We start from the raw sequence: 27,783 nt of genomic DNA, 5'->3' as shown, positions 1-27,783 counted from the left end.
ACTCATCGGATCTACACGATTCACGTAGGTCACCCTTTTCAACTTCAAAACGGCGAATTTCGCCGAAAGGTGACAGATTTTCATGCCTGCACAAGGACAATAATTTAATGCTTACCGTTTATTTAGGGGAAAATGCAGTTTAAAATTACCAAACAGTTATGAATACAATGTTTGGAAAAAGCAGAGTAAATGCAAAATGAAAAAAGGAGATTAAAAAATTATTTTACACTCATGGTATTGATATACATTTTTAAATATTACGTTTTCTCAATAAATACATGTATTTTAGGCAATCATGCATCTGTAATTTCAGGGTTCTGGTGTTTCATTACATTATAATACACATGAAAAATATGAGCTTTTCAGTTTCTAATACAATATTGCACATTTAGTGACTGGCTAATATCATTATCAGTACCAGTCACAAACATATCTCTTAATATTTTAGTTCCTAAAGGTTGATGGGTAACAGGTCAGAACTGTAATGTTGCTTGTGATACAAATAAACAATGTTGAGGGAAAAACTGTTAAAAAGGCAAAATAGCAATGCATAGAATGTACATTATGAATAACAAAAGTGGAAAATGTAATATTAAAACATGAAATAAAAATGCTAAAAATACAGTACAAATGATGGAATCTTGTTTAAATAAAGGTGCGGCTCAGGGAGGGGAGGGCGGAGCCTCCGGCCCCAAACTACACCGCCAGGTACGAGAATACTCAGCCCCCCTTCCAGAGCTGGTCCTGGGACAACCTTCAGTGCAGTACTACACCTATCTTGCACTGTACAGAAGGCATAAACTGACCTCAGGTCAGCTCTCAAGGGAAAATTCCTTCATCACCAGACAGTACAGATGTGCGGCATTGTGGGTAAACGTAGGTACACACAAAGCAATGCATTATTATGATTTTTTTTTTTGATATATTGAAAGTTGATGCTAAGATCCTGGAGCACTCGGTTCATGAATGCAAGGACAAATACAGTGGGGTTCAGCAGGGTAGCTAGCTGGCTAACCGCTAGTGGTATACAGCACGAGTCGTCTTAACTTGGAGGGGGGGGCCCTTTACCGGGGGCCCCCCCTGATATCGCTGGAGGAACTTCAACCTCAAACGTATGATTTAGCAGCTTGTACCACTAACCAGATGAGGAGGTGGGGAAGAGGTTGGTACTCAACTCTTCCAGCTCAGACCTGCGGAGGGGTTTGGTATCGACCTCTTCACTGCAACACCGTAACATAGTTGGAGGAAGGCCTGCTGTGAATTAAGAGGCTCGCGAGTGGCGTCCGAGACGAGGGGTCGTCGTCTCACTGAAGGGACGGCATTCTGGGCCATCTCTGGCTCGCGGGGCAAAGCTCCAGAACTCTGACTGGTTGGGACAGGACGATCAGTCATCCAAACATCAGGAGAACTAGGAGAACGCCTGCAGCACATCTAGCTATGAACATGTTGCCCCTTAGATGGAGAACAGGCAACATGTCCAATCAGACTTGAGAAAAATGATAGAAACACATTTCATGATCTTTAACTACAGAGAAATAATGCAAATGTGGACAAAACAAAGCAATTTGGTATGCATATAGAACATGAAAGACTGAAAGAGTTGAAAATACACACACCAACCTAAATGAAATCACTATATATTCCCAGAAAAGTGAAGAAACCTTTAAAAACCAAAGATAAAAATCCCAAATATAGACACACACAAAAAAAACTAAAAGCGGCACTGTTTGGTAAATAAGAGGGGGACTGTAGGTGGCGCCAGAGAAGCAGTCCTGTACAGGTTTCTCATCCTCATCACTACCGAGCTTCAATTCTAGTATGTCAGTAAATAAACATGGGAAGAAATAAAAACAACAACAAAAACAGATATAGTGTCAGAATCACAGCCCGGCAGTAAAAGCACAGCCACAGAATATGTCATCCAAGTTTGAATAGAGAAAACCCCCCTTTAACACAGAGGGGCTGTGGACTCTCACACATGGGTTTCCAAACCACGAACCTCAATCGCAATGCATTACGTCATTGGATTGTTACTGACCTTATTAGATCATCCATGTCTGAGACTGTCCAAGGCCAAAAGAGAAGAATGATATTTGTGCTCTATCCCTCTGTGTCTAAATTAGACCATCTGATGGGAATTCTGAAGCTGGTAGAAGATATTTTGTTTTAAAACTCACTAGGACATGATCTCATACCTCAACAAAACAGGGAATGGACTTAAAAAAACAAAAAAAAGAAGATATTCTATTTAAACTGTGTAACCAGTGAATGGACTTAAATGATGGAGACAGTGAGACAGACAGACACAGAGAAAGATGAAAGATTCTGTTGGGCTCTTGAAAACAGGTGGAGACGTTTGTGCCAGTAATGTGTGACAGCATGTCTGGGTGGTACAATAACTCAAACACGCTGTGAGGTAAATACCCATCATCCTGGGTAAACAGCTTCACAACTATGTATCGAATCTTTTGTTGTTTTTACAAAAACTGCCCACCCCAAGCTGGACCAGTGAATTGTGTGAAACATGATAATTATGTAATTTGAGCAAAGTCAAGGTTAAAACCGTGTAGGTGAGACTTTCTATTTGTTTTGTGAACTAACTACAAATCATAAATTTGTAAGTGGTGTGTGTATAGTATGAATATATATTTTGTGCCTGTGCAGTTGTTAATCTGTGTGCTAGCATGCAGGCACATTTGTGTGTGTGTGTGTGTGTGTGTACGTGTGTGTGTGTGCGTGTGTGTGTGTACGTGTGTGTGTGTGCATGTGTGTGTGTGCGTGTGTGTGTGTACGTGTGTGTGTGTGCATGTGTGTGTGTGCGTGTGTGTGTGTACGTGTGTGTGTGTGCGTGTGTGTGTGTATGTGTGTGTGTGTGCGTGTGTGTGTGTACGTGTGTGTGTGTGTGTGTGTGTATATGTGTGTGTGCGTGTGCGTGTGCGCGTGCGCGAGTGTGCGTGTGCGTGTGCGTGTGTGTGTGTGTGTGTGTGTGTGTGTGTGTATGTGTGTGTGTGTGTGTGTGTGTGTATGTGTATGTGTGTGTGTATGTGTATGTGTGTGTGTGTGTGTGTATGTGTGTATGTGTATGTGTGTGTGTGTGTGTGAGTGTATGTGTGTGTGTGTGTGTGTGTGTGTGTGGGTATGTGTGTGTGTGTGTGTGTGTGTGTGTGTGTGCGCGTGTCCTAGCTCTCCCAGTCTGTGCAGGGCATCCCCTCGTCCTCAGACTCTGACTCGGGCGATGCCTCTTTAATGCGACGCAGGGCTTCGTGAATGCTGCGTGTGAGCGAGTCGCTGGAGTCCGACAGCGCCCCCTTGTGGCCGCGCTGCTGGTCCTGACGCAGCACCTTGCGCAGCTTGACTCCCTTGCGTATCTGGGCCAGGATGTTGTTGCTGTCGTCCTCGTCCGGGTCGGGGGCCAGGACGCGCGACTCCGCCTTGCGCAGGTGGAAGCTTCCGCGCTTGAGACTGGCCAGGACCTCGTCCATGGGGGAGCTCGCTGTGGACGGAGGGACACGGGAAGACCAGAGCTGGGGGTTTAACACTGGTTAAGGTAAGGCCTGAGGCCTGTCAACCAAGACCCGCCTAGTGCTCCACGAAGGCCATACTACTGCAGTTCAAAAACGCTGAGTCGTTGTGTCTACATGTCTACACCACCATCTCTCCGCTAGACCACTGGTCCATCGATTTTGTGAACTAATTTAGCCGCCCGGCCGAAACTAAAAGGGAATCGTCTTACAGGTCTCCAATTATGCGATATCTTTCCCCCTGTGGCATATTCTTACTATTAAACAACACACAACAGCAACTGTGCAGGACGCTTTATGGCCAGAGCAACTTACAATTATGAGTGAATACAACGAGCTGTGTAGCTTAACCGCTGAACACCTACTGTCCCCATAACCGCTGAACTCTTATATGATGTCGTATGTAGGGCCCACACACACCCACACACACCCACGCACCACCACACACAGCCACACACAGCCACACACCCACCTCTCCTCCACTGGGACGACTCCAGCGAGGACGTTTTCCTCAGTTTCTTGCGGGCGTTCACCAGCTGACTGCTATCAAAGAAGCGAGCGGAGAAGGGCGCCAGGGGACTCTCCGCCTTGGGCTGCCGCGCGGGGCTGCCCACCCCTCCGTCCCCGGGACCCTCCTCCAGCGAGGCCGGCTGGGGCGGAGGAGGTGGAGGAGGTGGAGGTGGAGGGGGAGAGATGGGTGAGGTGGAGGAGTCCAGCAGGACCAGCTCCCGGGCTGGGGGTAGAGAAGACGGCCCTGGGACGTCTGGGGTGAAGGTGGCCGCCGGGGGCAGGGACGCAAAGCCCTCGGGTCTCCGCAGCTCCGGGACGGCGGTGGACGGCTCTAGAGACGCCGGGGCGTCCTCCGTCTGCACGCTGGCTGCCTGCGTCTGCGTCTGCTCCAGCACTGCGCAGGCGCTCTTCTTCCTAGCCGACGGCAGCCGAAGGCGGCTGGACTTCAGGGTGACCTGTCCTGGGTATCGCTGGGAAAACCACCAAAACGATGAACACCTTTAAATATATACTTTGGAAAAATATATACTTATGTGACTTGGAGGAGGAGAGGAGATACTAGTTTAGTGAGATACTTAACCTGTATAAAGGGTGGGGAGATGCGTGGTGCGGGGTGTCCATGCAGATATTCAGCCTGTTTAAGAGGTGGGGTAATAGGTGGTGCAAGGTTTTCAAGGACACATGTAACCTGAATGAAGGGGGGTGGGGGTGGGGTGGGGGGGGTGCAGGGTTTCCATGGAGATACGTTACCTGTTTAAAGCTGCGCAGTCTGTCGAGTGTTTTCTGCCTCTCCTGACTGACCCGCTCCTTCCTCACGTCCTCGTCTTCATCGTCAGCCTGCAGTGGAGGAACACAGATGTGAGTTTAAACGCTCCCAATACGGAAACATCAAACCTGAGCAGAAACATCAGTGATCCAAGAAGTCTGAAATCTGTTGGGTGGCAGATTCAGAATAATGTAATTGAGTAAAAACGCAGTTACTGAGTAAAATCTGAGTAAAAATGCAGTTACTGAGTAAAATCTGAGTAAAAACGTAGTTACTGCTCCACACCATAACAAAAAGGAGAGGCTGGATATCACAAGCAGATCTCTCACCTGCTGCAAAGCATGCTGGGAGTCGTAGTCCTGGCCACTCTGGCGTTGCTGCCGTTTCTGGGTGTGATTGGCGATGCATATTTCCTACAGTAAGGAGAAAAACGAGCCCAGTCAGCACCTGCTGGGGGCCAGTTCAGCCTTCACATGGGGATTAGACTGCGCTCTGTTGCCCAGGCGATGGCGAGAGCTTTGGTCAGACGCTTGGTCCCATGGACGTGACCCAGCAGAGACCACACAGCTCACGCAGGACAAACATCTGACCACCGTCTGCCACGCACAGGAGGTGCGGCGTGTTTAAAATCACCTACACTTTAAAAATAAATAAATAAACACACATTTCCAGCAGACAGCATGTGCTTGAGGCTAGACTGTGATTGGCCAGCACCTTTTTGTTTTTGAGGTAGGCTTTCTTGGCAGTGATGCGACCCCTCCTGGCCTCCAGCTGACGTGTCCTCTGTTGCAGCTGGACGAGGTCGTCTCTGAGGGGCGTGGGGACGAGCGTCCCGTCATCAGTGGACCGCATGGCGTCAGGACTCTCATACGTGTCATAGTACACCACCTCATCCTGTCTCTCTGTGCATCACACACACACACACACACACACACACACACACACACGTACACCAGCAAACGGCCACACATAGAAACCAAACAAGAGAAATAATTTAGACATACACAATCAAAACTCCTAAAGACTGCGGCAGGTCAACTGAAGGTCAAGCTGTGTAACTGAAGAGCAGGATGTTAATTATATCTGCCGTACGTTTTCTGTTGGTGATGATATTAATATTGCTGTGTTTAGAGTCTTCTGGCCAAACCAGGGCTCAGCCAATAAAAAGACACTTTACACACAAAATGAACCTCCTGTGTTGACAGGGGCGTGTCCCCGGTGAGGGGCGGGGCCAGCGTGCCTCACCAGTCATCTGTCTGCGCAGACTCTGCAGCTGTGCAGTCAGGAGCAGCTCCTCACACTTGAGGATCTCAAACTGGATCTCGTACAGCTGCAGCTGCAGCTCGTAGTACAGCGCCTCCAGCTGGTCCAACCGTGCCATGGCGTCCTCACCATCCTGCAGACCCTGCATCTGAACAACCAGAGAGGGAGGGGGGTTATAACACTGGCTTTAGGGGGGAGAGAGAGGGAGAGAGAGGGAGGGAGACAGAGAGAGAGAGAGAGAGAGAGAGGGAGAGAGAGGGAGAGTGGGGGGGGGGAGAAAGAGAGAGAGGGAGAGAGAGAGAGAGTGGGGGGGAGAAAGAGAGAGAGAGAGAGAGTGGGGGGAGAAAGAGAGAGAGAGAGAGAGAGAGTGGGGGGGAGAAAGAGAGAGAGGGAGAGAGAGAGAGAGTGGGGGGGAGAAAGAGAGAGAGAGAGTGGGGGGGAGAAAGAGAGAGAGAGTGAGTGTGGGGGGAGAAAGAGAGAGAGAGGGAGAGAGAGAGCAAGCGAGGGAGAGAGAGTGTATATATATGTGTGTGTATATATATATATATGTGTGTGTGTATGTGTGTTAACGTGTGTGTGTGTGTGTGTATGGTGTGTGTACATGTGTGTGTGGGGTGTACGTGTGTGTGTGTGGGGTGTACGTGTGTGTGTGTGTATGTGTGTGTATGTGTGTGTGTATGTGTGTTAATGTGTGTGTGTGTGTGTGTGTGTGTGTTAACGTGTGTGTGTGAGTATATGTGTGTGTGTATGTGTGTATGTGTGTGTACATGTGTGTGTGGGGTGTACGTGTGTGTGTGTGTGTGTGTGTGTTAACGTGTGTGTGTGAGTATATGTGTGTGTGTATGTGTGTATGTGTGTGTGTGTGTGTGTGTGTGTGTGTGTATGTGTGTGTACATGTGTGTGTGGGGTGTACGTGTGTGTGTGTGTGTGTGTGTGTGGGGTGTACGTGTGTGTGTGTGTTACCTCCTCTCTTAGTCCATGTTTCCTCTGTTCGAGACAGATCTCTTTGGCACGCATCAGTTGCAACGTTTCCTTGGAAACGGCATACTGTAGCTTCTCCATGCGTTCAACTGCAGCTCCCCACGCAGCCTTACCAAACTTCCTCTGATCCACACGCATGCGCTCGTACATCACTGACACACACACACGTACACACACACGTACACACACACACGTTAACACACCTGAGTGAGGGTGGATTACCAGAGCAGCTCTGAACACAGTCAGTGTATCAGAGTTTGATACCACGAAATCACAGAGGGAAAGTGAGACGGTGTGTGTGTGTGTGTGTGTGTGTGTGTGTGTGAGACAGACAGAAGAGAGACAAACACCTTTCTGTGCCCGTGCTGTGGTCTCAAAGTATTTGACGGTGAGATCCTGGATGGAGAGCACGGCGGTGTGGGCCTTCCTCTGCCAGTCCTCATCCTCCCTCCTGAGACCCTCCACCCTGCGCGGGCCCAGGTACTCCGTCTCCAGGGAGATCTGTAGGAGAACGTGGAGGTTAGGTGCACTCAATCACTCTTCTGTTCCTTAAGGAACGCTGTGTCTCTCCTCTCCCTGCAGGGCACCTCTGAGATCACACACACACACACACACACACACACACACACACACACACACACACGCCAGTCACACGAGATCTTTGGTATGTGGAGAACTAATACACACACACCTGGCAGACACATGCTTGCACGCACAGACACCAAGACACACACACACACCTGTTTATAAATGACTACGGTGTTCCTTTCTCATACCAGGGGTACACGAGTGAGGGTACGGAGGTACACGAGTGAGGGTACAGGGGTACACGAGTGAGGGTACGGGGGTACACGAGTGAGGGTACGGGGGTACACGAGTGAGGGTACAGGGGTACACGAGTGAGGGTACAGGGGTACACGAGTGAGGGTACAGAGGTACACGAGTGAGGGTACTGGGGTACACGAGTGAGGGTACAGGGGTACACGAGTGAGGGTACAGGGGTACACGAGTGAGGGTACAGAGGTACACGAGTGAGGGTACAGGGGTACACGAGTGAGGGTACAGAGGTACACGAGTGAGGGTACAGGGGTACACGAGTGAGGGTACTGGGGTACACGAGTGAGGGTACAGGGGTACACGAGTGAGGGTACAGGGGTACACGAGTGAGGGTACAGAGGTACATGAGTGAGGGTACAGGGGTACACGAGTGAGGGTACAGGGGTAGAACAGTCAGGGTGGGGCTGAGAATGAGCAGTCCAAGTACAGGAGAGAATAGATTTAAATATGACTCATACTGCCTGTTTTCCCTTTTTATTGCTAAGCAAAACACAGAACGTTAAAGCAGTCCTAACTGGAAGTATTTCCAAAGTCAAGCGATTAGATCTCCCTGGCACCAGGCACAAGGAAACCCTGGCAGGAACGCAAGTGCCCTTCGAGCAGAGACAGAGAGGAGACGGCAGAGACATAGCGGGGACAGCAGAGACATAGCGGAGACAGCAGAAAGACAGTGGGGACAGCAGAAAGACAGTGGGGACAGCTGACACACAGTGGGGACAGCTGACACACAGTGGGGACAGCTGAAAGACAGTGGGGACAGCTGACACACAGTGGGGACAGCTGACACACAGTGGGGACAGCTGACACACAGTGGGGACAGCTGACACACAGTGGGGACAGCTGAAAGACAGTGGGGACAGCTGAAAGACAGAGGGGACAGCTGAAAGACAGAGGGGACAGCTGACACACAGTGGGGACAGCTGAAAGACAGAGGGGACAGCTGAAAGACAGTGGGGACAGCTGACACACAGAGGGGACAGCTGAAAGACAGAGGGGACAGCTGAAAGACAGAGGGGACAGATGAAAGACAGAGGGGACAGCTGACACAGAGAGGGGACAGCTGACACAGAGAGGGGACAGCAGACACACAGAGGGGACAGCAGGTAGGCCACAGCTGCACTGCACCAAGCAGTCCCAAACAACACGCTCTTTACTCAACTATCCGCTTTGGAGATCTGCACTGTCTGCAGTAAAACAGGTGCAGCAACTGTAGTGCGTGTAAGCGTGCGAGCGTGTGGTGCTCGGTGTGTGTGCTTTGAACAGAATGTACACAGCCTCAAAGATCATGTCTGGATACAGCATCCATAGGTTAAAAATATTTTAAATGTGAAACAGATGCTTCTGAAACTTACAGTTGATCAAATGTATGCATGCACGTCACACACACACACACACACACACACACACACACACACACACTCAGATTACTGCAATCAAGTGCAGGAAATTTCCCATTCCCATGTGATTCCTCCAATTTTAAGGTTATGTGAAAGTATTTTGTCTAAATGCACAAAAAAATCAAGAGAAAGAGAGAGGATGATGAAGACAAGGAGGAAGAGGACACGGCGAACATTTGCAGTGTCACAGAGAAGGGTACACCACACGGAAGAGCGTCATGTCATTGTTGCCAACACCAGATGGTGGTTTAGTACTATGATGTCATAAAGGAGTGCCAGGAACCCATGCAGTGAGGGGGGGTGATGTAATAATGACTCCTGGGTGGGCGTTATGGTAATCATAACGCTCCCTGGTTCCTGGCCACACCCCTTTAAGAGCTAACACCTGCCTGTGGTCACAGACCATGCAATGCTAGCCACCAGATGATACAGGCTAAATTATACATGAACAGGGTAGAGTAAAAACTTTACACACGCACACACACACACATACACACACAACACTTGCACTTACACACACATTCACCATTTCCAGCTAATTGAATGTCCGGGACAGGATAACAAAAGGATTAAAGAAAAGCACGATGGGTGACATGAGGTGCCGCTGCAGTTTGACTGAGCGTGTGAAGACTCTGGAAGACTTTGAGCTCCACAACCCCCTCAGTTCCCATAGGCCCCTCAGTTCCCATAGGCCCCTCAGTTCCCATAGGCCCCTCAGTTCCCATAGGCCCCTCAGTTCCCATAGGCCCCTCAGTTCCCATAGGCCCCTCAGTTCCCATAGGCCCCTCAGTTCCCATAGGCCCCTCAGTTCCCATAGGCCCCTCAGTTCCCATAGGCTTTCTTGGTTTTCTCTCCAAACTGCTGGCTACAGGCACACCCCACACACCCCACACACCCCACACACCCCACACACCCCACACACCCCCAACACACCCCCAACACACACCACTCAGGCTCAGAGTCAGAGCCCAGTGTGAGCCGGGAGCTTCCACACCGCTCCACGGCAGAGTCGAGTGGGGCCGCCACTACATCTGGCATGTCGTGTGTCTGCGAGCGTGCTGTCCGAGCACAGCAAAGCCTGACCGGTGTGTGTTTAAAACACAGCTGTGAAGAGTACAGTAAACCACACACACACACACACACACACACACACACACACACACACACACACACACACACACACACACACACACAAAAGCCAATGTGCCACACAAAGGCATACTGAATTCTTGTTGGAAATACATAGGCTGTAATCACACTGAGACAAAGATTCTACATGTAATAGTATTCTTTGATTCTGTAGATCTAGAGATCCAGAGATCTACTGCCCCAAGACTGTACAGCCCAAATCTTCACCATGTGCACCGTGTCTCCTGTCCCCCCTGAATGCATCTGTGTCCTTACACCTGCTGTTTTCATGTCGTGTTGTTCATAACCGCATTATACATGAATTCAAATAGAAAACGGCCCAGTACTTCTCAATGGGGCTGTAGATCTCCAAGTCTAGAGTTGGACTGCACAGTAGATTAAACACAATAAAGTACAATCCATCAGTAATAAACATTCCCAAGGTATAAAGAAGCTAGCATCTGGTCAATACAGACCTGGTGGAGGGTCTGTGTGTGTGTGTGTGTGTGTGTGTGTGTGTGTGTGTGTGTGTGTGCGCTTGCGTTTGTGTGAGTGCATGGGCAAAACACTGTCTGACACACTGTCTGTGACCCACCAATCAGACATCGGTGAGAGTATACATTTGTGCACCCGCCTGCAACATCTAAACCAGGGCATGTCTTATTCATGTATGTCCTTGGGTCCTGTGGGAAATACGATACCAAGGTGCATTTCTTCGTCACCTGATAGGGCCACGCCATAATAGCTCCATTCATTGAGAAGATGTAGCATCCATTGTGTCTGACATGCGTTGATTCCATCATTCATCCCTTTAAGCTTCTTTCATTCATTCATTTTTATCACACATGGGGGTGGGTGGGTTAGGTATGGCCATGAAGATGAAGGCCATGATGTATGACTCAAGTTTCCATTGTGAAAACACACACACACACAGACACACAGACACACAGACACACAGACACACACACACACACACACACACACACACAGTCCCTCACCCCATTCACACTTCCTGCTTCAATTCCAGACAGTCCCACAGCTCCGTATGCAAATAAAACAAGCGATTTCAACATGTCAGTTAAATTGAAGGCCTCTGGATGCTTCCTTCCAGCACTTAAAATAATCCACACCAAAATACAGGGACGGCTTTGTCTTGGGGGCTAAAGAACGGGCTTATTTTAAAAGACGGCTCATTGGCTGAGTGAACAATGTAATGACATGTCCCAGAGTGCTGCGGTCTAAGTATAGCTCAGATAAAAGCACAGAGACGTGGCCCACAGATGGATCTGCTACAGCCTCAACACTCCTGAAGCCCTGCTGCTAAAACGGCTTTGTTTGGCCACAAACAACAGGAGGTCTCAGCATGTGGTTGTAATGCTGGTGTGTGTGTGTGTTCCTCATATGCATGCCATGCATGAGTAGCTGAAGACATATATGCACTCACACATGCGCATATGTGGGAAAGATGAGGTGTGTGTGTGGGTGTCCCATTCTCTCTGATACTATGACTGTCATTGACAACATGTAAAACACAGGCAAATAGAATTGGCATACACAGGGTACACACACACACACACACACACACACACACACACACACACACACACACACACACACACACACACACACACACACACACACACATACACATACACACACTGCTGTGTTTACACTACACAAACCTGAAACTTCACTTTAAAGGAACCACCAACCGTCTAAACTGACAAAGAGGCTAATTTGCATACAATTTAGCTCTTTCTGTGTGTGTGTGTGTGTGTGTGGGGGGGGGGGGTGTCAGGGTTATTATGGTGCACTTAATGTAAAAAAAGGTTTGTTTTTTAATAAAATTTAATAAAAACAAATAAAAACCAACTGACGATCGTGTATGCAGTATCGATGCCTACAGGAGAATAGGAAATAGGAAATGGACAGAATGGAATGAGAAATGAGTGAAGTGAGAGTTGGAGAAAGACAAAGAGCTTTTACATCAACCACAGCAGCGTCGTCCCTCTCATTCATTAGATGTTTAGATGTGACATAATGAAGGTCTGGAGGCTGTGACTGCTACACACTCACAACACTGCATATAATCATTACTACCAAAGTCCCTGGATACTGAGCCTCAGCCTTAATCTGCCAGACCCCCCCCCCCCCCCCCCCCCACACACACACACACACACACACACACACACACACACACACACACACGTCTTAGAAGGCTCAGTGCTCAGAGCTCGTCTGTCTGCAGACTCAGCAAGCAGAGAAAGACAAGACCCTGGAGAACAGACCAGAGTGTGACTGAGGGGCGGGGCCGTAAATGAGGGCGGGGCCATAAACGAGGGCCGTAACGCAAGACGGTCGTTTCAGGAAGCAGACCGACTAAGCAAGGACAGATCACACGCCACAGCCCAAAACCCTCCACTGCTGGTAGGGATTTCAAATCAACAACAGACCCAACAGTCACTGGTCCCTCGCAGCTCTGCATAAACTCACCAGCACGATAATCAATTACAGAAAAATAAATAAAATATATAAAACCACGGAGCCATGTTTGTGGTAGAGCTTGTCGCTGGCAGGCTGGTTAATCCACAGCAGATTCCCTGGCTTTAGGATTAAAGCACTCTGCAGAGCCAGGCAGACTAAACGAATGCCGTAAAATCAGACTTTGCGGGAGCTTTAAACCCTTCAGAGAGTGAAACGCAACAGTCAGAACAGCCTGACCTAATGACCTCCAGAGAGGAACAGAGGAGAAATTTAAAAAGCTTATACACTGTAACTTATACACCCCAACCAAACTACAAGACCCCCCCCCACCTCCTGAACACTCCTCACCATGGGAACAATACTGGAGACTCCACCTCTAGAGCGAGGGTCTCCGCCCACCTGCCTGGTGCAGGACTCGGAGGTCCTGTGTACAGGGGGGGTTACACTCATCTGTGTCAGTGGTGCAGGACTGTGAGGTCCTGTGTACAGGGAGGGGTTACACTCATCTGTGTCAGTGGTGCAGGACTGTGAGGTCCTGTGTACGGGGGGGGGGGGGGGGGGGGTTACACTCATCTGTGTCAGTGGTGCAGGACTGTGAGGTCCTGTGTACGGGGGGGTTACACTCATCTGTGTCAGTGCTGCAGGACTGTGAGGTCCTGTGTACAGGGGGGGGGTTACACTCATCTGTGTCAGTGGTGCAGGACTGTGAGGTCCTGTGTACAGGGGGGGGGTTACACTCATCTGTGTCAGTGGTGCGGAACTGTGAGGTCCTGTGTACAGGGGGGGGTTACACTCATCTGTGTCAGTGGTGCGGGACTGTGAGGTCCTGTGTACAGGGGGGGGGTTACACTCATCTGTGTCAGTGGTGCGGGACTGTGAGGTCCTGTGTACAGGGGGGGGGGTGGTTACACTCATCTGTGTCAGTGGTGCGGGACTGTGAGGTCCTGTGTACAGGGGGGGGTTACACTCATCTGTGTCAGTGGTGCGGGACTGTGAGGTCCTGTGTACAGGGGGGGGTTACACTAATCTGTGTCAGTGGTGCGGAACTGTGAGGTCCTGTGTACAGGGGGGGGTTACACTTAGGGCTGCCACAAACGATTATTTTTATAGTCGACTAATCACCGATTAATTTTTATGATTAGTCGACTAATCGGATCGTGCGTTAATTGAATATAAAACATACAGCTTATCACACTAGAATGCAACTGCTATTATATAATCATTAGATTTCAGCTAAAAATAAAAACAATTAAGATCATAGTTCATTAAACCTTTAATGAAATATGCAACTTGTTGCAACAATTATTAAAATAAGTATAAGGCACTGGCTTAAACAACGCAAAAATAAATACAATAATAAAGAATTTTTTTTTTTTAGGTTTTTCTTTCTTTCATTTGTCTCTGGCATCAAACGTAGCTACATATAAATCAAATTAGGTAGATACCTGAAACTAAGGAATTATTCACAAAAATAAAGTTTTGGTCTCACTGACATTACAGAAAACACACGAATGCGTGCTAAGGCTAATGAAACAAATCGCCATCACTAATGTTATCTTTTACAGTTACCACGATAAGAAAGTACAAAGTTAGCGCTCTGTTTACGGTAACGTTGGCAGCTAACTAGCGATTTAGATTACAGAGATGACGGTCCCTCTTCATCATTGTCACAATAAGCCACAACATGCTTCAGGTGCTCGTACATCGCGGTTGTGCTGCCGTGGAAGGAAAGTTCTGCCTTGTAGATATTGCACGCGTTTCGGAACCCGGTTACGGAAAATGATCCCACACTTTTGAGTTCCGTAGCCGGGTAGCCATGATACCAGTCTGTATAATGTCCTGGGATGTCGTCCACTGTCTACCTCGGTTTCCACTACTGCGCATGTGCGTTAGGGACAGAAAGGCAGACGCGACCGCAGCAGTATGGAGAGAGAAAAAAAAAAAACACGACGCATCGACTATTAAATTAGTCGTCGACGTGTGTGTGTATGCCTGCATGTGCGTGTGTTTGGGCGTGTGTGCATGCATGTGTGTATGCCTGCGCGTGTGTGTGTGTTTGTGCGCGCGTGTGTGTATATGCCTGCGTGTGTGTGTGCGCGTGTGTATATGCCTGCGCGTGTGTGTGCATACGTGCGTGCGTGTGTATATGTCTGTGTGTGTGTGTATGCCTGCGCGCGTGTGTGTGTGTGTATGCGTGTGTGTTTGTGTGTATGCGCGCGTGTGTGTGTGTGTGTGTGTATGCGTGCGCGCGCGCGTGTGTGTGTGTGTGTATGCGTGTGTGTTTGTGTGTATGCGCGTGTGTGTGTGTGTGTGTATGCGTGCGCGCGCGTGTGTGTTTGCATGCGCGTGTGTGTTTGTATGTGTGTATGCGTGTGTGTGTGTTTGCGTGCGTTTGCGTGTATGCGTGCGTGTGTGTGCGTGCGTGTGTGTGTATGCGTGCGTGTGTGCGTATGCGTGCGTGCGTGCATACGTATGCGTGCGTGCGTGCGTGTGTGTGTATGCGTGTATATATACCTGCGTGTGTGTTTGTGTGTGTTTGTGTGTGTATGCGTGCGTGCGTGTGTGTGTGTGTATGCGTGCGTGTGTGTGTGCGTATGCGTGCGTGCGTACGTGTGTGCGTATGCGTGCGTGCGTGTGTGCATGTGTATGTGCGTGTGTGCGTGTGTGTGTATGCGTGCGTGTGCGTGCATGCACGTGTGTGTGTGTGTGTGTGTGTGTGTGTGCGTGCGTGCGTGCGTGTGTGTGTATGCGTGCGTGTGCGTGCATGCACGTGTGTGTGTGTGTGTGTGTGTGTGTGTGTGTGTGCGTGCGTGTGTGTGTATGCGTGCGTGTGCGTGTGTGTGTGTGTGTGTGTGTGTGCGTGCGTGTGCGTGCATGCACGTGTGTGTGTGTGTGTGTGTGTGTGTGTGTTTCTCACCTTTATCTGCTGTCTCCGCAGCATGGCGAGCTCTCGCATGTCTCTGAAGGGCTGTAGAAGGTAGTGGTACAGCTCGGTGGTGGCCTCCACCAGCGCTCCATACGCCTCGTCCTGCTCCGTGTACAGCTGGAGCAGCTCCACCATGCTCTCCATCGCTCGCTGTCTCTCCAACAGCTACGTCAGGCCACGGGGGGACGTCAGAGGGACAGAGAGAGACAGGGACCGGGAGGGAGAGACAGTGGGACCGGGAGGGAGAGACAGTGGGAGAACAATATGTTAAAACAGTCAACATCTCGCTCATGTTTATCAAAGTGAAATTTAGTTTGTTTAGCGCTTTTTACAATAGCTGCAGTCACAAAGTGCCTTTATACCAGTTCTGAACCCCCAGTGATCAAACCAAAGGCGAGGAAGACCTCCCTAGAGCACGAGGAAGAAACCTTCTGGTTCATGAAGGAAGCCCAGTGTTCATGGCTGATGGTCTGCTGGGGGGAGGGCTGTGTGGAGCGGTCTGACCCTAGTCTCCTCCACGTCACTGGAACCACAGAACCTAGTGCACGTCTGCTGCCCAGAAAATCCACCAGCACCACCACAAGAATAATGCGAAATGCCTCCTGGTGTGGGTGATGGGGGCGTCTGTGTCTGGGAGACAGCCTGCCTAAGGCCTGTGTGGGAACTGGACGCTGGTGCTCTCTCTCTCTATCTCTCTTTCTCTCTGCACGCACCAATAAATGTCCACCTTTGTTCGTCTCACCACTGCTGCCAGTGTCTCACATCTGAACGGGTTCCTTCTCCCTCTCTCTCTCAATCTCTTGTTCATTCTCCCTGAACTCTGCTTCTGTTTTCTCTGTCAGTTCTCTCATTTGCTTCTCCACTTTTCTCAGTTTGTCTCAGGTCTCTCTCAATCTTCATTTCCCAATCTCTCTATTTCACATTCTACCCCCTCCTCCTCCTCTCTCTCTCTCTCTCTCTCTCTCTCTCTGATTCAGCTCCAACACTGCTCCCACTGTTTACCGCCATTGCTGGTCACCATGGAAACCAGTGCCGGTCCAGGCCACTCCCACCCATCAGGGGTGGGGGAGCCCGTAGTCAGAGGGGGGGGGGCACAGAGAGCTTCAGAGGAAGTCTGCTCATGCTCAAATCAACATGAGTCAAATCTGCTGCGTCCAGTCCCTCCTCCCTGAAGATGTCCGAGGCTCTACTGTACTCAGCAGATACAGACACTGAACTAGGGGGGAGGGAAGAATGTTTGTAGCTGTTAGGAGTCCAAATCACATCACCAGTCAGGCAAGGTGTGACATTGCGTCATGTGACATTGTCAAATACTGAAATAGAGTCTAATGAGCATTCATCTGCCTCCATCAAAGGCCACTACCCTAGTGCATCACCAGTGTTCTGACATCCGTCACTAATCCGCCGTTATTAAACCACTCTAGTGTTTACCATTCTGGTAGTCTGTCCTACACCATGTTACTGTACATCGCTCACATTAGCGTTCTTAGCGGTGGCTTAGTGAGCTAACCAGAGAAGGAACGTAGACATACCGACTGACGGAGATCAAGTTCACCGTTACTTCCTTACAGACTGTGCCTAAAATCTCTCCGTTTACAGTCTCTCTCTTTCTGGGGAGGGTAAGCAAACAGTAACGGATTTGTTTTGTGTTGTTTTCTTTTTAATTGTAGTGTTCAGTGTTCAAGCATGCTACCTGATTTTACTATATCACAGCATTTACAGCGTTCGTCTGGTTGTTATGACCACAGCGCAGTGTCATATGCCATCTGCTCTATATAGCTACATACTGTTTAATACCCATATAGACACTATGCTATACAAACACACTAGCATAAAATATACAAAATACATATGTAAATATTTATGTAAATATATGAAGTATTGGTGGAGTGTGTTTAAAGGCTGGCCTGCCTTTTTTTTTTAACAATTTTACAAACATGTTGGGTCATGTGATCATTTGCCGATTCACCCTGAACATGCACAAACACAGATGTTACAGCCCTAATTCACTCCAGCTGCATAAACTCTCACACACTTAATGCAGTTTACAAGCGGGCGGGTGGGCACACACACACACAGGATGTGAGGTCATACATGTTGCATGTAAATTTATACTTAAACTCAGTAAACAAGAAGATATTATTTTGAGTTGTAAAACAATGAAACGTGTAGAACAGCACGGCCCATCATCAGGGAGCACCCTGAAGACTCGAAAAGAGTGAACACAATTTTCTTTCATTTTCAACACTTTTCAAAACATTTATGCTTCTGAAAATGTACAAAACACTGAACACACACACATTATGCATGCACCATACAGTTCACCTGCCCCATACAGATTGCCTGCACTATACAGACCGACTACACCACGGTTCACACACTCTGGAGAGAAGGTCTGTGTCATTTTGCATAAGCAAGTCTGCCAATGCACTAGTGTCACTGTGCTTTACAAAGTTCAGCTTTTAATAAATGTTGCCCCATGTAGCAGATCTAGGATCTGTTAAATATGTACATTTCATTTGGTTAATCTATCTATTCACTCCAGTGTCACTGTCCTTTACAAAGTTCAGCTTTAAATAAATGTTGCCCCATGTAGCTGATCTAGGACCTGTTAAATATGTACATTTCATTTGGTTAATCTCTCACGCTATCAGTGAATCCCACAAATTTAAACTCTGAAACTTGAAATCATCATCCACAGATTCTCAGCTGTGCACATCAGCAGTGCACACTGGAGTCAGGGCGTGGCCACCGGGGTCAGGGCGTGGCCACCGGGGTCAGGGCGTGGCCACCGGGGTCAGGGCGTGGCCACCGGGGTCAGGGCGTGGCCACCGGGGTCAGGGCGTGGCCACCGGGGTCAGGGCGTGGCCACAGGGATCAGGGCGTGGCCACAGGGGTCAGGGCGTGGCCACCAGGGTCAGGGCGTGGCCACCGGGGTCAGGGCGTGGCCACCGGGGTCAGGGCGTGGCCACAGGGATCAGGGCGTGGCCACAGGGGTCAGGGCGTGGCCACCGGGGTCAGGGCGTGGCCACCGGGGTCAGGGCGTGGCCACCGGGGTCAGGGCGTGGCCACAGGGGTCAGGGCGTGGCCACCGGGGTCAGGGCGTGGCCACCGGGGTCAGGGCGTCCCTTCTCCAGCTGCCTGTGAATCGGAGGTGCTGTTCTGGGAAGACGTCATTCTTGGAGAAGCTGTGTGCTCCAGCGTCCCGTCTGCCCCGTCAGCTATCCGCACGCACCAACAATCTTCCCTCTCAGCCTCGCAGGCTTTGGCTCACAGCCCCTATTTACATACAACTTCATGACAGATGGTGATGTCAGGAGGTTTTTTTTCCCCTCTCTCCTAACCAAGGTTCCACAGGTTCTCCCGCTTCAGTGAAAGTATGAAACCTAAGAAGAAAACCTGTTTCAGCCAAACAGCTGCCTCAGGAGTGGCTTTGTTTATCACCCGAGGAAAAGATCTCAAGGTACATCTTGGCAATAACTTCAGCGACTGAACCCTTGTGTCTCTTTGATCACACAGACAAATGGTCAACCAAATATCTAGATGGACCAGCCCTGCCCATCAAGACACAAACAAAACCAACTGAGCATCTCTGAGCCACTGAAATACGGCGCTCACACCGGCCGTCCACAGGCCCATACTGTTTACATTAGCCAAGACGTTTGTCCAATAGTCTATTTTACCCGTACTGGTGTCCTCATCTCAGAGACAGTTCCAGTCTGCCAGGAAAGACTTTTAAGTTGCTCTAAACTGTTAAATAATGAGAAGACTGGACCAAAGAACTGCCAACCACCTTCATCAACACACGCCTGGAAATCAGCCTGTAGCTCTAAAAACTAAATGGACATATCGCAGCGTGACACTGAAGAACAGGTTATTAGCCCTGAGCTTTCATTAGGACGCCTGCGAGCACTACGGCTGGACCTGAACTACGGCTGGATCTGAACTACGGCTGGATCTGAACTACGGCTGCTGTGCTCATGTACTGTGATGTCTTATATTTATTTTTGATTTATTCTTATTTTCCTACTTTAAGCTCTATTACTCATTTTTAAATTATTTGTTTAAAATATTTATTCTAAAAATGTATTTTATTTTTAAAAAGTTATTCTTTTTAAAATAACTGCTGGTGTGTATGAAAGGTGCAACATCATACTACATGGCCAGGTAGCTGCAGCACTGAGAAACAGCCTCTGTCCTCACAAACTTGGCAGTGCGTGTGCGCATGTGTGTGTGTGCGTGCGTGTGTGTGTGTGTGTGTGTGTACAAGGCCCTTAGGCACATCCATGTTCTGTATTTGCACTTTGGCACTCAGAAGAATCTAACCTGTGTTTGCATGTGTGTGCGTGTGTGGGGGGGGGGGGGGGTTCCAGTGTGCTTCATATGTGTGCCTGTGTGTTTCCAGTTTTTATGACACATTAGAGCATTAATATGGATCACATTTACACAAGCTGTTCAAGTGTGTTTGTGTGTGTGTTCCACTCCACCACACATTAAGTTCACACATCAGCAGGACACTGAGAGTGTTCTACACATGACTCCATGCAACACTCTTGTTCTTATGAGTTTTGATTATTTTTACATATATGTTACATATTCATTTCATCAACCTGAACACGGCAGCAGTATGAAACACACACGTGCAGCACTTATTGTCAAGCCTCCAGGGCACTTATAGATCAATATCAACAGGAATGTACTGCATTAAAATCTGGATTAATAGGGATAATGACTTCAAATTAAAGCTTGGACAACCTCAGCCTTACACACAAGAACTCTCTCTCTCAGAGGTCATGAGAGAGAGAGAGAGAGAGAGAGAGAGAGAGACCTTTCTAATGGTTTTTTTCCCTCACACAAATGTCAACCAGTCACACACACTACAGAAACAGTGTGATGCTGTGTTGGTCTCGATCTCCTGCTCACACACCCAACCCCCCCATCCACAGTGCATGGAGTTGTGACCACAGCAATCAGCTTCACCCCGTAACCTTGCATACTGCAGTCAGCTAAACGGTCCCCTCGGGAGTGGAGCTGCCTCTTGACCAGACCACCAGGGCCACAATTCTCCATCTCAGCCGTTCTCCTCGAAATGATACAACGCTGGCTGAGAAAACAGCAACTATCTGCCCCCACAGTGTCCGCTCACCCAGTTAGCCACACTGGGCAGTGCTCACACCGACCCACCGGCTACAGCACACGCACACCCGGGCCACACTCGCCCATGTTGACATCACTTACACCGCAAGTCCCTTGCAAAGACAATGTAACACAGAAATATGTGCTCTTTGTGTGCAGCTGAAAACATGGTCACATGTCTGTGTACTACCTAGTCTAGGTCACAATGTAGGCGAGGGCTTACCAAACCTGTTCATGGAGACTTACTACACAACATACTGAACTTCCAAACCTAATCCATCATACACGGCTCCAATATCTACACCTTGAGGCACCTGAAGTCTTTAAAGACGTTGATAAGCTGGATCAGAGGGTTCACATTTGGGTTGATCTCCTGTGCTGGTGGGTGGAGCCTGTACCAGCACAGGACCCCCCCCCCCACCATGTGCTCTATTGGTCATTGTATTTAGGGTACGGGCCAATCGGTGTGCTAATTTAGGGAGCAGCGAAAGCAGTCTCGGCCCAGTCATGTGACAGGAACAGACTGACTGGAAAGGTGTGTGTGTGTGAAACACTCCACATTCTGTCAATGCCTGACAACGAGCCAGACATGAAACTTCCAGACACAAAATCTGTTTAACTTAGCATGGCCTGATTAACTTACAATGGGAATTTCTACCTGACATTTGACTCTACACAGGCACAGGCACACACACTCGTGGTTCGGAGCATGTTCTTGGCTGATGGGACAGTGTATTATAAACTAATTCAAGTGTTTACAAACGTGAGCCAACCATCCAGGCACTTGGAGTATTCAAAAGAGCCCAAGTGTCTCGGCGACTACAGTGCCACTGCATATTTCACGTTATCAGACGGTTCCAGCTGTGTCTGATAAGATGGCGCATTACTGCCAACCTCACCCAGCTCCTTCACGCTCTAGCGTGCTGCAGATGACCACAGGGGAATCTGGGATATCTCAGCTCTCCCTACCTCCCCCTTACGACGCCGATAAACGCCACCACCAGCAGGGGGCAGTGTTTCAAACGGTACGGCAAGCAGACGGGAATATTTTCTTAACTCTGTGTTCCATTGCGATGGAATGAGAACGACTCACAGATGTCTGCGCGCTGACACTAAACACTAGAGACCAGGATGTGCAGCAACACCCCCATCTAGCCCCATAGCTCAGGCAGCCATTTTGAAAACAGGCCGTACCGTCCAAAGTAGCGAGTCCGCTTCCTTGGTCCTTTGTAGAGGCTGGCTGAGAAATAGCCCAACGCCCCGCCCCTAGAGCTGCCATGACGACGGCCAGGTGTCCTCTCACCTGTTGACTAGTACACTCTGGGAAGTAGGGTGGCAACTGTTCCTGAAGGGAGATCCTTCACACAGGCTGTGGTGACTTCCTGGCTTTGTTAATCACCCTCCAGGTTTGAGTGTGCTTCACACCTTCAAGGTGCCACATCTCTGCCCACCCCCCCACTCTGTTCTCCTTCACACCTTTCCCCCATTCACAGAAGACACCCTCACGCTCCCCCCCCCCCCCAGGGGTTCACAGCAGTGGGTTGAAAACACGTACTAAGGCCCTGCTCCAAGCACAATTCTCCATCCAAAGCTTTTTATGTTGAATGTCATGACAACCTTCTGCAATTTTATTACAGAGCATGATGTGTATTAGTGTGTATCTATATCTGTATACGCGTGGCTCACCGGTATTGTTCGTACCAGACTTATGGTAATGGTTTTCTCCGCAGTTACGCAAGGTCACCATAGTAATAAAGCACTTAGATTTGATCAATAATATAAAAAAAGTCTACAAGGACATAAACCCAAATATAGACCAATAACGATGTAGCAGCAATCAGAGAGATCAGCACTGACTGTGATTAATTATTAACATGTGCTAACCCCTCTATCTGTACCCAAAACAGCACATCACAAATCTACACATACACATCGTCTAAGGTTGTGCCTTGAATAATACAGTTAGAGGTTTTAATTGACTAAAGATACTTTCAGTTTGTTTTAAGGCAATTACATAAATATTTAAATTACATAAAAGTTCTAATCAGGGGATCAGGGACCTACTGACTGATGACTGAAGAATAAGGGGACAGGAACAAGAGAACAAGGGAAGGGTGAGAGAAAGAAAGAAAGAAAGAGGATTTATAAACTATGCAGGAGAAATTGGAAACATGGAGGCAGAGACTTAAGTGAAACTGGATGGCTAGTGTGTGCTTCATTACTGCTTCAGTCTGTACATACAGGAGACAGAGGTTTGGGACAGCACCCGTCTGTACATACAGGAGACAGAGGTTTGGGACAGCACCCGTCTGTACATACAGGAGACGGAGGTTTGGGACAGCACCCGTCTGTACATACAGGAGACGGAGGTTTGGGACAGCACCCGTCTGTACATACAGGAGACGGCGGTTTGGGACAGCACCCGTCTGTACATACAGGAGACAGAGGTTTGGGACAGCACCCGTCTGTACATACAGGAGACAGAGGTTTGGGACAGCACCTTTCTGTATATACAGGAGACAGAGGTTTGGGACAACACCCGTCTGTACATACAGGAGACAGAGGTTTGGGACAACACCCGTCTGTACATACTGGAGACAGAGGTTTGGGACAGCACCCGTCTGTACATACAGGAGACAGAGGTTTGGGACAACACCCGTCTGTCCAATGAGAGCTGACGTCTGAGGGAAGACCGAGAATCCTGGGCTATGTTTGACATTTCTCACTGGACATAGGGCACTATGTAGGGTGCAGCTTGTGCCCTGTTTAGTGCATTATGTGTCAGAGAGGCCATTTTAGGTTCTGTTTAGTGCAGTGTGTCAGAGGACATGTTAGGTTTTTATTTCTAGGGTTGTACAGACTTGTGGTTTGATTTTGAAGAGTTTGGTTTAACAATGGCTATAGCGTTCGTAAACTTGTTAAACTGCTTGTCATCACAATACATCATTCTGTGGTCACTCGTACAACACTATTCCATGAACTGAAGTAGCAAAGAATTATTCATTGTGAAAAGTTGTGTTGTTTCTCTTAATTATGGTCCTTTTCCTTTATCGGTCAAACTGACTGACCATTCTCATGAGTGGACATTTACACCACTGGCTGAATTTAGTCAGCTGATCAAACCCATGTACTTAACACTGAATGCTGACAACAGCGGAGCTGATCGCGTTTCAGCGGCACAAAGGTCAGCAGATGGCAGCTCAGAGACTCCAGGAACAAAAGGGCATTCAGAGCTGCGTGTAGCTCAAGTGGACACTCAGAACCGAGTCCCGTATGTCCACGCCAGTAGCGTACACGTGCGTATCACACACACTCAACGTCTGTTATGGGATACGTTATGCATTCACACCAGTCTCGGGGATACGGGCGAGAAACGTGGAGGTTCTGGCCCAGCACACCAGAAAGCGGTTTCGCTAACACAACTCCACGCCTTGTCAGAAAGTGCAACACGACACTGTCGGATTTGGTCCGCAAATCAGTCAATGAAGTATTAATAGCTGCGGATCCTTGATCCGTTTTGGAACCGAATCCCTACAGATACTCAGGAAACAGTGCCAACCATGACGAGCACTTTTACATGAACAAACTATCATCACCCGCCCTGATTACAGACGTGCCTACCTGATCAATAAAGTATCTATCTATCTATCTATCTATCTATCTATCTATCTATCTATTTATCTGTGTCTATTCATCTGTCTATCTATCTGTCTATCTATCTATTCATCTATCTGTATCTGTCTGTCTATCTATCTGTCTCTATCTGTCTATTCATCTATCTATCCATCTATCTGTCTGTCTATTCATCTATCTATCTGTCTGTCTATTCATCTATCTATCTGTCTATTTGTCTATCTATTTATCTATCTATCTGTCTATCATAACGAGGGTCTTACCTCCTGCAGGCGTTTCTTGGCTCTGTGAAGAGCGTCCTCGAAGCCCTTCTGTCTCAGCTCGCTCAGACTCTCGTAGTACTCCTCAGAGTCTGCGGTGTCGGTGAACAGAACCTGGGACAGGATCTTCCAGCCGCAGGTGTCGAGCGCGTGGCCCAGGTACACCTGCAGCTGGTAGCACAGCGCCTCCATCTCGCGCTGGGTCACCTCCGGCGCCCCGAAGAACACGGACCACATGCCGGACTGCTCCTCGGGGAAGGGCGGCAGGCACGGCTCCAGGTCCGAGTTGACCGCGCACAGCTGCAGGTGGGCCGCCCTCACGTCCTGGAAAGAGAACAGACCGGCCCAGCTGAAGTCCTCGCGGATGTTGGTGTCCAGGTCCTCCAGAAGAGCCGCGTCGTCCGGCGGAGTGCGGACGGGTCCAGACACCGCGGTGGGGTCCAACACTTCCACGTCTCCCACCCCGGACCCTTTGCTCGGACTTCTCGCGGGCCCGGTTCTACCCCGTAGCGGACTCTTGGTCCGGCTGCGGTCCTTCCCGGGACTCTGGAGCGAACGTCTGCGGGTTCCTTTGTCCGACTCCCCGGCCACGGCGGCCGGTTCTCCTTCGGCGGCCTCCGCCAGCGAGTCCCGGACGGCGGTCCGCTTCTGCACGGTCCTGTCGTGGCACGTTATGGCGAACTTGCCCTCGATGTCGTTCCAGGCCGCCATGAAGACGAACTTGTGCCGGTCCTTCTCGTCGAAGACGTTGGGCCGCACGGAGACCCACTCCGCCTCCAGGGACTCCTCCATGGTGAACGACATCTAACGCGAACGGGCGACTTTAAACGACGTTCGTCCGCCCCAAAAACACAACAAAACAACCGGACCGACTCGGTGTCGCTCCGCCCGCGGTGGTTCGGTGAGATTCGGCGGGTTCACAAAACGTCGCGTGGTTGTAGAAAAAATAAATAAACAAATAAATAATCGCGATATTCGACTCAAACTCCCGTCGATTAACCCGTCGGCTCGACTACCGAACCCCGTCGGTTGTACCGGACATCTTTAACGGGCCCGACTCGCTCCACATCCTCCTCCCGGTCACCAGCGCGCCTCCCCCGGTACTCGCGCCGCTCGCCGCCTCGGGGCCTTTGTGTCTCCGGACAACGGCGCGGCTCCCATCGTCACGTGCGAGGATCTGTTTACAAGTGACGGTTGGAGGAGGAGGAGGGGGGGGGGCGGGGCGGGGCGAAGGATGGAGGGGGGCGGGGCGATGACGTGACGTTTGGAGGAGGAAGGGGGCGGGGCGATGAGGTGACGGTTGGCGGATGAGGGGGGTGCGCGCGACCCCTTTCCGTCCCTGAATCTCACAGCCCAGCTATACAAAATTCACAAAAACTCGTAAAAAAAACTCCGTTGTCTACGCACGAACCACCCAACCACCGTCCGGGTCGACGAGCGACACTATAATACCGCCGTTAGGCCGGATAACGTCCCGTGTGTTCGCCGATAATCGGCATCTCTCCCCCAATAACAACAGACCGTTCTCGTCCCTATGGTCTGCTGACGTAACGGATATCGGCACGTAAACATCTGCACGTGGGGCACGCACTGTGCGTCATGACGTGGGCAGGATTTTAAATCTCTCGCTTTTTTCTGCACAAAATTGCTGCGCGTGAAGTCGGATTTTTGTGAAACGTCAGCGTCTCACCAAGCAGTTAAACCTTATATTTCAGGCATACTTGTGATGTTAAACATCGACGGGCATTAACCTAAACATTTCTAAGTCATTATACGAAAGCAATATTCGTATTTATGTATGTGTCTTTTCTCCACATACATTAGTTTCTTATAAGGCAGTAAGACTACAATCAGTCCATCAATCTGAGATAAACACTTTCACAATCAGACCAACAGACCAGGATCAGTACTGGTGTAGAGGAGAGAGAGATTACAGACCCACATCATCACAGGACAGTAACACAGTGCACCCCTCTGTTAAAGGTGAAGGTACACTAACAACTCTGAGAGCAACATATGAACTCCGATACATGAACCCAATTGTGTTCCTTCATCTCCAGCAGAATTACAGTGAACCAGTTACTGTCAATAGTAATAAACAGGAATTCACCTGGTGGAGAAGATACAGCAACGTTCCAACACCACTAAGATCCGAGATTGGGGATGTACTGTGAGTGTGTGGTAAAGAAGTGTGTACTGTGTTTTTGTGTGTGTGTGTGTGTGTGTCTGTGATGAAAATTGCTCAGTACATGTGGAAGAGAACTGTACTATGTATGCGTGTGGTGAAGTGCTGTCTGATGGGCACTTCATCTCCAAAGTCCCGTATTGTTGACTAATAAATGTTTGCTCACTCAATTCTGTTCATCAGACTGTAGTCACCCAGCACACGGTCTGTTCATCAGACTGTAGTCACCCAGCACACGGTCTGTTCATCAGACTGTAGTCACCCAGGACACGGTCTGTTCATCAGACTGTAGTCACCCAGCACACGGTCTGTTCATCAGACTGTAGTCACCCAGGACACGGCCTGTTCATCAGACTGTAGTCATCCAGCACACGGTCTGTTCGTCAGACTGTAGGCACTCAGCACACGGTTTGTTCATCAGACTGTAGTCACCCAGCACAGACTGTAGTCCATGGGTTAAAGCAAGAAATTTTCATTTGACTGAAAAGACAATGCCAGCAATTACTGAAAATGTGGTGTAGCCTCTTTTGTCTAATTCTACACAATAAACACATTTATAAAGTATATTTATCTAAACAGCCTGTGTAATGAGAGAAGAGAGAATCTATGAAGCGACAAAATGCAACACCTGAGCTATAAATGTACATAAATGTTTTTATAATGGAGTTATCTGGGGGTCCTCTTCCAGAACATTGTTTAAAGATCAAGTCAAATTTAGTGAATCCTGGTGAGTTTTAAAATGGTATGAAGCTCTCT

The 27,783-nt window shown here is 49.1% G+C and overlaps 1 protein-coding gene across 2 annotated transcripts; it reads right to left on the bottom strand.

Annotated features, from left to right (window-relative positions):
- Positions 1–852: 852 nt before the first annotated feature.
- Positions 853–26,380, bottom strand: jmy (junction mediating and regulatory protein, p53 cofactor). 2 transcript variants are annotated; one of them, XM_076993005.1, is made up of 11 exons: positions 24,846–26,380; positions 15,805–15,978; positions 7,392–7,542; positions 7,024–7,193; positions 6,043–6,208; positions 5,512–5,699; positions 5,127–5,210; positions 4,782–4,868; positions 4,612–4,665; positions 3,994–4,501; positions 853–3,493 (listed from the first exon to the last, which is right to left on the bottom strand). In XM_076993005.1, exons 1-11 carry the CDS (start codon positions 25,644–25,646, stop codon positions 3,180–3,182), a joined length of 2,697 nt encoding a protein of 898 aa, XP_076849120.1. In that variant the 5' UTR covers positions 25,647–26,380; the 3' UTR covers positions 853–3,179. The 2 variants fall into 2 exon arrangements, with proteins under 2 accessions (XP_076849120.1, XP_076849121.1); XM_076993006.1 differs by lacking the exon at positions 4,612–4,665 and having other exon boundaries at positions 24,846–26,379.
- Positions 26,381–27,783: the final 1,403 nt, after the last annotated feature.

This window comes from Brachyhypopomus gauderio, unplaced genomic scaffold, assembly GCF_052324685.1.
Source record: "Brachyhypopomus gauderio isolate BG-103 unplaced genomic scaffold, BGAUD_0.2 sc102, whole genome shotgun sequence".
NCBI classification, from domain to species: Eukaryota; Metazoa; Chordata; class Actinopteri; order Gymnotiformes; family Hypopomidae; genus Brachyhypopomus; species Brachyhypopomus gauderio.
Note: the sequence above shows the minus strand (reverse complement) of the source record. Positions and strands in the feature narration are given on the sequence as shown.